The sequence below is a fragment of the Medicago sativa genome, chromosome 1 (genome assembly GCF_051527215.1).
Source record: "Medicago sativa cultivar Bolivia chromosome 1, Bolivia_mono, whole genome shotgun sequence".
NCBI classification, from domain to species: domain Eukaryota; kingdom Viridiplantae; phylum Streptophyta; class Magnoliopsida; order Fabales; family Fabaceae; genus Medicago; species Medicago sativa.
In genome coordinates, this window is record NC_140749.1 from 88,912,225 (window position 1) to 88,924,659 (window position 12,435).

At 33.6% G+C, this 12,435-nt stretch overlaps 2 protein-coding genes across 3 annotated transcripts; one reads left to right on the plus strand and one right to left on the minus strand.

The window, feature by feature from the left end:
- The first annotated feature begins 955 nt into the window (after window positions 1-955).
- Window positions 956-2,018, plus strand: LOC146958838 (LOB domain-containing protein 38-like). Its single transcript, XM_085740347.1, has 2 exons — window positions 956-1,279; window positions 1,460-2,018. Exons 1-2 carry the CDS (start codon window positions 1,096-1,098, stop codon window positions 1,813-1,815), a joined length of 540 nt encoding a protein of 179 aa, XP_085596473.1. The 5' UTR covers window positions 956-1,095; the 3' UTR covers window positions 1,816-2,018.
- Window positions 2,019-4,280: 2,262 nt separating this feature from the next.
- Window positions 4,281-11,045, minus strand: QWRF2 (QWRF motif protein (DUF566)). 2 transcript variants are annotated; one of them, XM_085740349.1, is made up of 6 exons: window positions 9,561-11,045; window positions 7,695-7,814; window positions 7,411-7,527; window positions 7,243-7,332; window positions 4,857-4,964; window positions 4,281-4,776 (listed from the first exon to the last, which is right to left on the minus strand). In XM_085740349.1, the coding sequence occupies exons 1-6, from the start codon at window positions 10,890-10,892 to the stop codon at window positions 4,717-4,719; spliced, it is 1,827 nt and encodes a 608-aa protein (XP_085596475.1). In that variant the 5' UTR covers window positions 10,893-11,045; the 3' UTR covers window positions 4,281-4,716. The 2 variants fall into 2 exon arrangements, with proteins under 2 accessions (XP_085596475.1, XP_085596474.1); XM_085740348.1 differs by having other exon boundaries at window positions 4,857-4,967.
- Window positions 11,046-12,435: the final 1,390 nt, after the last annotated feature.

Genomic DNA, 12,435 nt, shown 5'->3' on the forward strand with positions numbered 1-12,435 from the left:
GACCCTATGGATAAATATCGCAATTGCCACGTATCCAAATTCTGACTGTAATTTCTATGCCTATAAATATATGCAGCTAGCACAATAATAATAAATCATCATACCTCACGCTCCACTTGAACTTTGGCATATTGATATCTCCACTGTAAAGTTGTCATCATAGAGCTTTAATTGTTTACAACTCATCTTGAAGTAGGTAAAATATTGTAGTAATTTAATTTTTAATAAATTGGAATTTATCTCAGTTATCAATTGACGAGAATAAGAGTAAGGTTGGAATGGAAACTAATAAAGATTGATCTAAATCTTGTATATCGAAATATAAAATAAATCCTATCTATTACTAGCTAGCTATGTGCAGAGACGTATATATAGGAAAATGTTCAAATGAAGATAAACAAATACTCCTATAAATCTCCTCTAGAAAAAAAAATACTCCTATAAATCTTGCAACAACAGGTATATAATAAATATTTACTTTCTAATAATTGTATGCCATTCAAAATATAAAGTGGGGTGCTATATAATAAATTTGAAACACCAACAACGAATGCTTGTTTGCTCTTCTTTTTATGACAGAAAAGATTAGGACACCAAATTACAATTAACAACTAATTCATGAGAAATAAAGTTGGTATGCATTTACGGTGGTCCAAATTAGTGAATAAAGTAAAATTTGATGGTGGGAGATAAATGTGAAGGGAATTATCCCCAAGTCAAGTGTGGAAAAATTCCCAACATTTGCGGAGAACCTGAGTTGCAGCCCTGAGCACCCACTTCTTGGGAATCCTGATTTGCCCCACTACATGACCCTACCCAATATTTGTAACTTAACCATGGTTTGAATATATACACTATAATATTATTATTAAAAAATGAACAAATGTTGATGAGTTGATGATGCATGATTCCCACACACTCCTATATATACTAATACCATATATTATGCTTAATTAAGTTTTCTTTCTTCACATGATTAACTAAAACCTGCACTGCATATATATATATCCTTAAGATATAAAGACCATATACAGTGTTACATTTTTATCTATCTAGTTGATTCATGCATCTAGTAAATTGAAGATATATAATAAAATGAGTTGCAACGGTTGCCGAGTTTTGAGAAAGGGATGCAGTGAGGATTGCATGCTACGAGATTGTCTAACGTGGATACAAAACCCACAAGCACAGGCTAACGCCACTGTCTTTGTCACCAAGTTCTTCGGCCGTGCCACCCTCATGTCTTTTCTTTCACCTGTTCCTCCCAACCAAAGATCATGTATGTCATAAAATTGTCATAGAAAATTGCGTACGTAAACAAAAGTTGATGATGTATCTGATTCAAAAGAACCAAATACATCAAACTAATTTGTATGTATATATAGGACTCACTTATAATGATTTATTTCATATTTTTGAAATTTATAACATGTATTCATTCAATTACTCTATATTACAGGTTTGTTCCAGTCACTTATGTATGAAGCTGTTGGGAGAACTATAAATCCAGTAAATGGAGCAGTTGGGCTGTTATGGACTGGAAAGTGGCAATTCTGTCAACTTGGTGTTGAACAAGTGCTGAGAGGTAACGGCGGCGCATTGACCGCACTCCCTGATCAGTTGTTAGGTGTGGATCATGAGAGTAATTCAATTCATCATCAATATCACCAAGCAGAAAAGCAACGTGCGGAGACACATGAGTCTGAGGAATCGGAGTCGTCCACGTTGGGAAGTAGAACAGAAACAGAAGATAGTTCTTATGTTTATGCTAATTCTCAAACTCAAAGGAACCAACTCCTTACACTATTCTTATGATCTCATGCCTTTTTTCTTTATTTATTCTTAATTTTGAAATGAATTTCCCTAACTTTATGAAATATATAGTCAATCATAATAACGAGGAAATCTTATTGGTCACATGTATTTTGACATATTACTTGAACAGAGTATAATGGTAAATAATTGTGACCACCAAGTATTTTTCTATAATCCTCTAAAAAAATACTGTTTTTCTACAATAACCAGTGAATTTGGTTTTGGTAGCTATAATGCTTTAATATATTTTGTTGTTGATATTCCTCTAAAATGACTAGTTTTAGTTATATCATTTATTTGAACAAACAAATAGAATATAATTTCTTTTATAGTTCAACAGAGTAAACCATGAAGAAAAAAAAATGGAGATAATTAGAGGTTCGAAGCCGAAAAGGATTACACTTGGGCAAAGTATAGTTTGGACCATCAAATACATTGCTCCAACTTACACCACCTCAATATAAGTCATTTTGATATATTATAAATTTATTCTAACTGTCCAGATTTTATGATGAAAAAGCTGTTACACCACTAAAATAACACCTTATAAGTTGGGGCAATTTATTTGGTGGTGTAAACTAAATGGCACCTTACACTTGAATTAAACAAGGAGTTGTAACTCCCACATAATCAGCAAAATTTAAAAAACTAATATAAATCGGATATTGTTCATATAAAATCACATTTGAACCTTTTTCATAGCTAAACAAAGTTAGAGCATCCTCACATTTGTTGGCCTCATAATAAGAGTGATACACTTTCACTACTCAATCCAATTCTAGCCACTTGATTATCCGCCACATCAATCTAGTAACCTTAAACACTACATTCCTCTTTAGATAATATAAGGTATGTGCGACCTTTGAATCTACCTGCAGCTTTACCCGTCTAAAACCGCAAGAATCTATTTCTCCAATACCAAAGGACATGACATGCCACAGCACACTCTTTAAAAAAAACGTAAGACAACACAGTATTATCTAACAACGATGAGCTTGAAAAATGATATCACAATTTACTAGCCTCTCTTTTTTTTTGAAGGAAATTTACTAGCCTCTCTATGAAGTCAATTATTTACAAGTCACAAAGGGGTAACTCAACCTATCTTTACATTATATTAAAAATAAAAAATAAAAACTATCTTCACCTCTTTTGATTGTTGTAAATATTTCCCAATAATAATATAAAGTGTTCAACACTATATTCAAATTGGTCTTGGGTTGCGTCATGTGAGTGGTTCTTTCATCATGTACCACAACTATGTATGAAAATATTCGACTACCCTGATCTAGTCCCTAGTCTAAACCTTAATTTACCCATAAGAGGTAAAACTTTTTCCCTTGTGTTGGCTAGAATTTTGTTTTTTCACAAGTGGTAATTTCTCTTCTTTTGTTCGCTATAGCTACTAATGTGAATGTTCATATGTCAAGTCGTAGATACCCATGAAGATTATACAAGTGAAAATTTCACTAAAAATAGTGATAATTCTACGACTAAACGTGACATAGCAAAGAATGAGAAATATATACAATAATGTCACGGGCATTGACTCTTCGAGTTGCCATTGAATCAAATCAAATAATGCTAACTTTTTCCAGTAGTCACGAATGGGTTGTTTCACCAAAGTTGTAAATGCATGTGCCCCACTTTTTAAAAAAAATGCAGGCAAGCAATTTACTACTGATTCCGTTTTAGTACATCCAAAAACATTACTACACATTTACACTCAAGTCAGAATCCTTTACATTAAGCGTAGTGTTAACTTGTGCCCTTAGGGCACATGTTAAGAAACCTAAAAGAAGAAACTTCCTATAAAATTGTGTGCATTTAAATGATTAAAAAGTTAAATATTAAATGCAATGCACACATTCCAATAAGTTACATTAAATATCGAACTTAACACATTTACACTTTAAATAACTTATTTTATAAAATATAATTAATCTTATTTGTTTATAGTAGTTTATGGAATCATGTGATTCAGCCTGAGGATTTCTTTAGTTACCACCGCAGAATCTTAGACTGTAAATGGGACTAGCCCTTAAGAAGACGGCACTGTTATGGGACCACAAAAGTAGCACGAAATGGGCCTCTAAGATTGGACCACATTCGTGGCTTTGATCCTTTTACTAGCACGTTACAATCCTCATTCTTAGAATTGTTTGATTTTAGTGACATTGACAATACATACACTCACTTTAAATTCGTTGTACCATATTGCTTGTAATCTAAGTTAATCACCAAATGAAGTTCACGTAACACATCTATTTACACATTATTTTAAACTGTATTTAGGTTGGGGAAAAATATCTATCATTGTATTTTACTGATTTTAAATATCGATATTTGATTGTGTCAAGAAAAGCTTTACATACAAGGAATCTCACAACATAGTAGACATTTAGAATAGATTATGATGAAAACTATACTATACTTTCTTTTCAGTTGAATAAAAGAAATGGATATTTAAAACTAATAGAGCATAATACACCATTGATTCAAATGAAGATCTAGGCAACAAACTACCTACTAAACAATAATTAGTTGATTACATATTGATATATACACAGACAGACACTCAGCTTTTCCTCAAATGACAAGGTAATTGTGTACATCTTAATTAATCTAACTATCTAGTGAGAGAGAAAAGCTGTTTTTTTTTTTTTTTTTCCTTTTGTAAACTGTAATATTCAGACACATGGGATACACTACACACAAGACATTCAAGACCACACTAGGTTTCAGAAACCAGCAAACAAAAACCAGCTATTGACTCTCCATTTCATTCCATTCTTGTTACCTTCTTTTGTGTTAAATAAAAGGCTTGGGAGAGTAGTGTGTTAGCATTAGGAGTGAGAGCTGTCAGGTCAAATAAAATCAATTCTACACATGTGTTTGTTGTTAAGAAGCTGGTGCACGAGAAAGTTGTAACATATGCGTTCTTAAGCTACAATCCTTGACCTGCCACAATATTTTTAGATAAGAACAGCGATATAGTCAAAATTAGAACGAGAAAGCTTCGGACAAACATGATTAATTACCTGCATGGCTGCTAAGGAAGACAAAAAATCCTTGCATTGTTGAAGCAAAAACCTTTCCTTTGATGTTACCTTTAGGATCTCCGCTACCAAGCAGTTAGTTTCTTCCACCTGCTACAAACGAATGGTTTTCAATATACTAATAGAATAGAAGTGTAAATATTCGCTCATCTCAAACCCAACTCCCGCTTCCCCTCTCTCTCTATGCATGAACCATTCCATGAGTGGCCCAGTATGAAACTTAAAAGAACGTGTTTGTATAAAAAGCTTAATTAAGTGATTATTGATTAATGCACTTATCATATAAGTGCTTATGTAAAAGCTATTTCTATATAAAAAAAAAAAAAAAACTATTTTTATTTAAGTTTTAAACTGTTTTCACAAGTTATGTTGGAGAGCTTATGAACATAGCTAAAAATAACGTATGGACATGTCATAACCTATTTTCATAAGCTCTCCCAAACAGTCTCACAAATGGTTATGCCAGTAGATAAGCTCAAATTAGTCAATCCAAACAGGTTTTAAATAAGCAATTGGATTTTGGCCTTGAGGAATGTTGTCTTCAACTCATCCAGAATTAAGCACTATGGGGAGGGAATCAAACTATTTTCATGTAAGTTATAAATGGTTATGCCAGTAGATAAGCTCAAATTAGTCAATCCAAACAGGTTTTAAATAAGCAATTGGCTTTTGGCCTTGAGGAATGTTGTCTTCAACTCTTCCAGAATTAAGCAAGGGTTCCTATGGGGAGGGAGTCCGAGTACAGTTAATAATAAGTTGGATTTACTGAATTTGCTTTTTGATAAAGTAAAATGGTCCATATAGTGAGAAAATGTTTTGGTGGTTGTTGTATAATGCAGCAAAATGGTGTTGATTGATCCATCAAAACTGACCCCACCTAACAAGCTGAGTTGTTAAAAATGCAGCTCCTTTTCATCATATATTTGAAAAGGTGACCACAGAAGGTGAAAACAATAAAAATAATAAAATCTATGATGGCTGCAGAAATGAACCCACACATACAACCATGTGTGGGAAATTGTGCATCTTAGCCCAGATCCAGGGGATAGTTCAAGGAACCACACATCAATCATTTCAAAAGAATTTAAACAATCTATCCAGGTTTTACAATGCAATCACTATGCTACATTAGAATTTTGATCATTCCTTTGGGTAGTGTGAATTGACACTACTAAATATTCAGAGCTCAAAAGCAAATGAGGTGGAGATTGACAAGAAACCTAGCAACACATCAAATACTTAAAAAACAAGAACAAGGGTGGTGCGCTATACACAGCTAAAAAAAATGAGAAATGATATTTGTACAACCAATTTTTGACAACTTTTGTGACAACCCTCTCTCTCATACTCACATGTGTTTTTATTCTCTCTCTTCTTCATTCTCTCTCTATTCTTTTTATCCAATAAGAAGAGAGAAAAAGGGGTTGTCACAAAAGTTGTACAACAATTGGTTGTACAAATATCACTCCTCAAAAAAAATATTTGGTAGGTCAGATGTGTATCAGTTATTCAATATAATATTTTTTTAGAATAATGTCACAACTCCCAAGTGTTGCTTAACCCTACGAGAAAGACGAGGATAAGACGCCAATTTAAATGTGCCCATGCTATGACCATATACTATGACAAAGCTAAGCACGTCTAGGTAAGAATATGTTCTACTTGAAAAATGATATCATGCGCTTACTAGCCAAGATATCTTTAATTAATTTTCAACTTAATATCTTATTGTTGAGTTTTTTTTTTTTTTTGACATAACCATCTAGTTCTTGGGGGAAAGGGGGACTCGTAATTTGGAGTTTGACATGGAGGTATGTTAGGCCTAGCCAAGGATTGTTCCAATCAAGGATCAAACTTGGTACTCCAAATCAATTTGAATTTAACTAAAGCTCGTGAAGCACTTGACGCCAACCACTTGGTTTATATGACATCAAGACAGTGGACAATAGTGTGTCCATCATTATGAGCTTTTGATCCTTTAAGATTTTAAATTTTCTGCATTTACAAAAGATTCTGCACAACTATCAATCTAAATAAGAATTCTTTAATTTATTATTCATTATATTAGCAAAAAGTAATAAATATGATCTATTAAAGGGTAATGAAATGGGTAATGGGTAAACTAACAAGCTAATTTTGGCTTTATTTTGAAGAATTTAAAATCCAAGTATCTTTTTTCCAAGGATTATAATAACAATCAATAAATGGTAGAATGGCTTCACTTGATTTGATAAAATCTTAACCAATCAAGGAATGTATTACTTCTAACTGAAATGCCCAAGTTTTGAGCAGAAGTCCAGACTATAAATTTTAAACACTTCATTGATGCTTCAAAATTAAAAGAACCATGCACCTTATAAAAACTCACCTTTGACGAAAGAGAATATATTGAGGATGCCATTGCTTGCATCACATCAACTGCGGACCCCAAAGCATCCTTCAAATTTGGCACATCGGCCTGATAAAAAAATAACAGTTCAATATTTGACAGACTATTTTAAATTAGTATGGAGTATCCAAAAATTGCGGTACATACTGTTGCTTTTTCAACAAGCGGAAGACGGAGAGTACTGGCCCTCAAAGCTTCAGTTGCTCCAAGTACAGAACTGGAGTGATCTCTATCTAAAAGGGCCCATTCTTCCAAATACGAAATCTATGACAGAGAACAATATACTTCAATTATGACAAATAATAATAGTAAAATAATTAATACTGATCAAATATCCAAATGCATTTCCAATTATGACTCTAATCTAAAAACAACACTGAATCCTTTGTAACACATGCTTGAAATATTGGCGAAATACTATTGAATCATACCTGTCCCTTTAAAATGGAAGTGAGCTTCAACTTTTGCCTCAGCAATACCAGCTTGATTCTTTTAAGTATGACTGAATGCCGAAGCTCTGAGATTGTTACCCATGCATTCCACAAATGTGTCTGGCACAATAAAATCATTTAGTTTAGCTTTAGCGTATAGTACATTACCATGTGTAAGTATTATTATCGAAGTACATTATTCTGTGACACAGGAGTAAACACTTGATAACATTGTCAGCATAGTGAAAAACCATAAAAGCATTTAATCATTGAATATCACTAAGAAGACCAGTAGAACTCCACAGCCTATAAAGTATTGTAAAAAAGCTTAAATCGGGACAACTTTGATGGACACCTGACTCATTGTCAACATGTTATTAAGTTAAGCTGTAGAATAAAGGTTTCTACTTGAGATAAACTTAAACCTTTTCCAGCAACTACTTTGATTTTCTGTGCATATACTCAAGTATCTGGCCAGTCAACACATTCCTTATCTCTGAATATAATAACTTTGTCCGCATAGATAGAAGGTTTATGATAGGTTTGTTAGTTGGAAGGAGTTAGAGTGTGTTAGTTACAATCAGTTGAGATTGAGATAGTTAGAGAGACTCCGAGACTGCATTGACTCTTGTGATTTGAGATAGTGTTGGGGCCTTTGCCCTTTTGGCATACGAATGTACAGACCCTCGAAGCTCTACAGTATATTGTATAGTCAGGGGATTTCTTCCCTAAATCAATAAAATACCAGGTTCCTATCAGCTTGCATCCATTTCCATTCAATTGGCTTATTGTAAAATCCTACTTGTTTCTGTTAGGATATAGAATAAAGGGTAACTACTAACTAGAGTAGTTAAGAGTTGATAGAGAAGTTAGTTAGTTAGCTAGTAGGATGGTTACAGTAATAACATGTATAAGTAGAAGGATACATAGATAGAGGGAATCATTGAGCATTGTAAACTCCTGCGAATAGAGTGGTGGTGGTGACTCTATTGTTAAGGGGAAACCCTTGGAGGAGAGACTTCTCTCCTATTCTCTTTTTTTTCCCTCTATTTTTCAAAAAAAAAAGTTCATTCTTCTCAATTTTTCTTGGGTTCCTAACAGTTTCTAAGACACTTAAGCCAAATATAGGACAACAGCACAACGCTACTTGCAAATTTCTACATGAAGACTTTTCACTATAGAGCTTCCTAATTAGATCACTGCCAACAAGATAGTTTCTTGGTGACATTGGTCAGATTCTTAACTCAATACAAACCAGAACAGACATCATATAAGGTCTCTGAAAACATTTTGAACATTAGTACAAATCATTTGGCTAGAATTTGTGAGAACTCCTTGTTGATAATTATTTATAGTCTAGACCATCTACTGATGAGCCTGCATTATCTGGAACTAGGAAGACACTTTGCAACGGTTGAAAACTTTGAAATCTCCAAACACTTAAAAGAGATGGAACGATAATGAGAAATACTATCTATATTTCGAGATTAAGATGACGAATCCAATAAATGCAAAATGAGTTTCATCATCTCTGTCAATCTGCACTCTAAAATCTAGCATATTTCCTTGAAAATCAGATAGCAAAATTCAGCATTCACCCTGAGACCTTAGCTTACAGCCTAAACTTCTAGCACAGGATTTCTAATGTTGTTTGGCGTTAAATCCCTGGGCAGAAAATAGCAATTTGCAAGCACAGTAAACAACATCCCCCTAACCTAAACCATTCCACAAAGCACGCTATAAAAAACGAAGCAATGCACAATTACTGGCGGAAAAAAAAATAACAATTGCGATATTCATGACACTAACAAATAACAAAAACTATAATATCGAACATGGTTTGACAGAACACAAATTAAACCATACCTCTGCATTCAATTTCTGCACCATAAAGGTAGCATCAGCCCTAGCATTAACGAACCGCCACTGCACATACCGATTATAAAGAAGCCTCAAGGTATGCGCATCAAATATCCGATCTTCCCCTATCTTTCCTCTCCTCACATCAGCAGAGAAGCTAAGAATAGAAGGCGAATTGCCAGAATTACTATTGATGGTGCTAGCAACCGCACTTCTCACCTTAGAAGGACTAGAAAACCCCCTTGATGGAGAAGACGCAGCCGATGCCCAAAGTTTACTAGGCGAAGCAGGCCGCGCATTCCCCCTTATAGGAGAAGCCATTGTTCTCGGCGACATCATAGGTCCATCACTATTATACCTTTTCAATTGAGAATTCTTAGATGGAACACTGATCCTTGAAGCAGGACTAGTTGACAAAGGTGAACCAGGATCTTGTAACCGTCGCAACCGGCTATTAGTTTCCTGCCAAAACTTGGAAGAAACAACAATACCACGATTCTCTCTCGGAACCTTAAGAGCACCAAGAGAAGAATCATGTCCTCCTCCTGAATTACTACCAGATGACACACTATCAGTATCAGAAGCATTAACATCATAATTCAAAGAATGTTCATTCAATTGAGTAGTTTTCCCTAAATCCAAACTCAAACCACCTAATCCATCAAAAGAATCTCTTCTTCTACCACTCTCCATAACCATTGATTGTTGCAATGCACGTACAACTTTCTTCTCACCACCACCACCACCACCACCATAATCCACACTCCTTGACAAGTGATTATTCGTGTTCGTCTGTCTCGACCGTGCTGGCCATCGATGTTGATCCGAGGGTCGAGAATTCTCACCTTGATCTCCTTTTCCAGCAACAGAAGGAGTAACCCTCCGTCGCTCCGGCGTGACGGCTTTGGCTTTACTTTTACTAATAGGAAGTGAAAAAGCCTCACCTTGAAAAGAAACAGACAAACTCCTAGTAGAAGTTACTAGAAGCTTAGTTGCTTCAGGAACTGGGGTTGTTGGTCTAGTAGGTCTCCTACGGTCCACAGATTGAGAACGTTTAGGAACAGCAACTGGTGTTGAAGATGATGAATTTGTTGAACGTGACAAAAGTGGTGAAGCAAATCTTCTTGAAGAAGATGAAGAAGAAGACACTGTTGTTGTTGTTGAAGAAGATGTTGTTGTAGTTGTAGTAGTTGTTGAAGAAGATGAAGGTGAAGGAGACATATACCTAGAAGAAATTTGTCTACCTTTTCTTCTGGGTAAGACACCATTGTTGTTGTTGTTGTTGTTGATGTCGGACCTTGAAGAGGTTAATGGGTTTTCAGAAATGGCAGCCACCATTGCAAAAAGGTGAAAACTTTACCTCACATTGTTACCTTCATAGCTTCAAAACTAAAGAATCTGAAGTGTATGAGTATGAAAATGATGCAGATCAAGGAGATGGTAAATGGGTATGGTTCAGATTCAGCAATTTTTTTCACAAGAAGGAACAGTGAAACAAATAAAAGAAATAGCGTTGTTTTTGCTTGTGAGAGAGGTTTTAGAGAGAGAAAGTAAAGTAGGTGAATAAACTAAATAAAATTGAAAATGGAAAATGAATTTTTTTAGAGAGAGATAGAGAAAAGGGTTTTGTTTTTGTTTTGGTTTTGGTGAATCTTTGGAAGAACGTTAATGTTAAGTTGAATGAACTAAACGACACTTTGTTAGTTTTTTAAGCTTCTTAATCCTTTTTCTTTCTCTCACTCAAAGTCAAAATGTTAGTATTTTGTGGAGTATAAGTTTTATTGTATTGTGTTTGTGTGTGAATTTCCTCTTGCTATGATTTTTACTTTGAAGGAAGGATAATGTTTTCAAAAAAAGAAGGGAATTTAAAAAGAACATGATAATTGATAAATAAGAATATCCATATTTTTTCAAACAAAAAAGAAGAAAAAATATTTAATAAATTAGTCAAAATAAAAAAATATGATTCATCATGATGACTAGTTCGTAACAATACTAGTCAATTTTAAGAAGAATTCAAGATGAGTTCATAACACAATTTACATAAACTAAATATTTTTCTATTTTCTCTCTCAAAAAAAAAATATTTTTCTATTTTCTTTTTTTTTTGAGGGAAAATATTTTTCTATTTTCTCTTATGTTAATAAATAATACAACGGATTGAGTTGACTCCTTCATAATGTTTTGAGCGCAACGCTCGTTGTCAATGTGATTGTGAGTATCTCTTTAACAAACGATTAGTAAAGTATTTTTATAACGTGTTTTTTAAGTCTTGAAACTTACTCAAATTTCGATGAGTCTTAAAATTCAACTCATTTAAACTTTTTTCCCAAAGAAATAATACAAATGATTATCAACATAAAAAATAATAAAAAAACTCATTCTACAAATTAAGAATTTTTTAAGATGTAAGCATGACATATAACATCATCTCTTATAAAAATAAAAAAAAATAAAAAAAAAAAGGTATACATTGGTGATTCATCAAAATATAATCGGATCAAATTTTTCCTATTTTAATTAATAAAGAGTGTGGAAGTACGAGATTATTATATTGAACTTTAAGCATTCAAATAAGTTACTTTTACATTATACATGAACCTAAAATCTTCGACATATTAGGTTTTTTTTTTTAACAATCTTCTACATTTTTTTTGACAGGTATATGAATGAACATGAGTCATTCCACTTATATAGTATTCAACGTTTATCTTTTCATGTGACATTTTGTATCACGTATCATTTATGCTTTTTTATTTATATGTGAAACATCCTTCTAAAATCTTGTGTAAGGTAAGTTTTTTTTCCCCTTAAAATGCTACCACTTAGTCTTAGGAGATCAACAATGGCTTCTTCTCTTCGCTCTTCTCTTAACCCTTAA

Bases quoted from the DNA above. Each gene is read 5' to 3' on its own strand.
- LOC146958838 (XM_085740347.1), top strand. From the start codon at position 1,096: ATGAGTTGCAACGGTTGCCGAGTTTTGAGAAAGGGATGCAGTGAGGAT. The intron at 1,280-1,459 runs GTATGTCATAAA...TCTATATTACAG, and splicing joins TCCTCCCAACCAAAGATCAT to GTTTGTTCCAGTCACTTATG.
- QWRF2 (XM_085740348.1), bottom strand. From the start codon at position 10,892: ATGGTGGCTGCCATTTCTGAAAACCCATTAACCTCTTCAAGGTCCGAC. The intron at 7,528-7,694 runs GTATGATTCAAT...TCTCTGTCATAG, and splicing joins CTTCCATTTTAAAGGGACAG to ATTTCGTATTTGGAAGAATG. The intron at 7,333-7,410 runs GTATGTACCGCA...TTTTTTTATCAG, and splicing joins CGCTTGTTGAAAAAGCAACA to GCCGATGTGCCAAATTTGAA.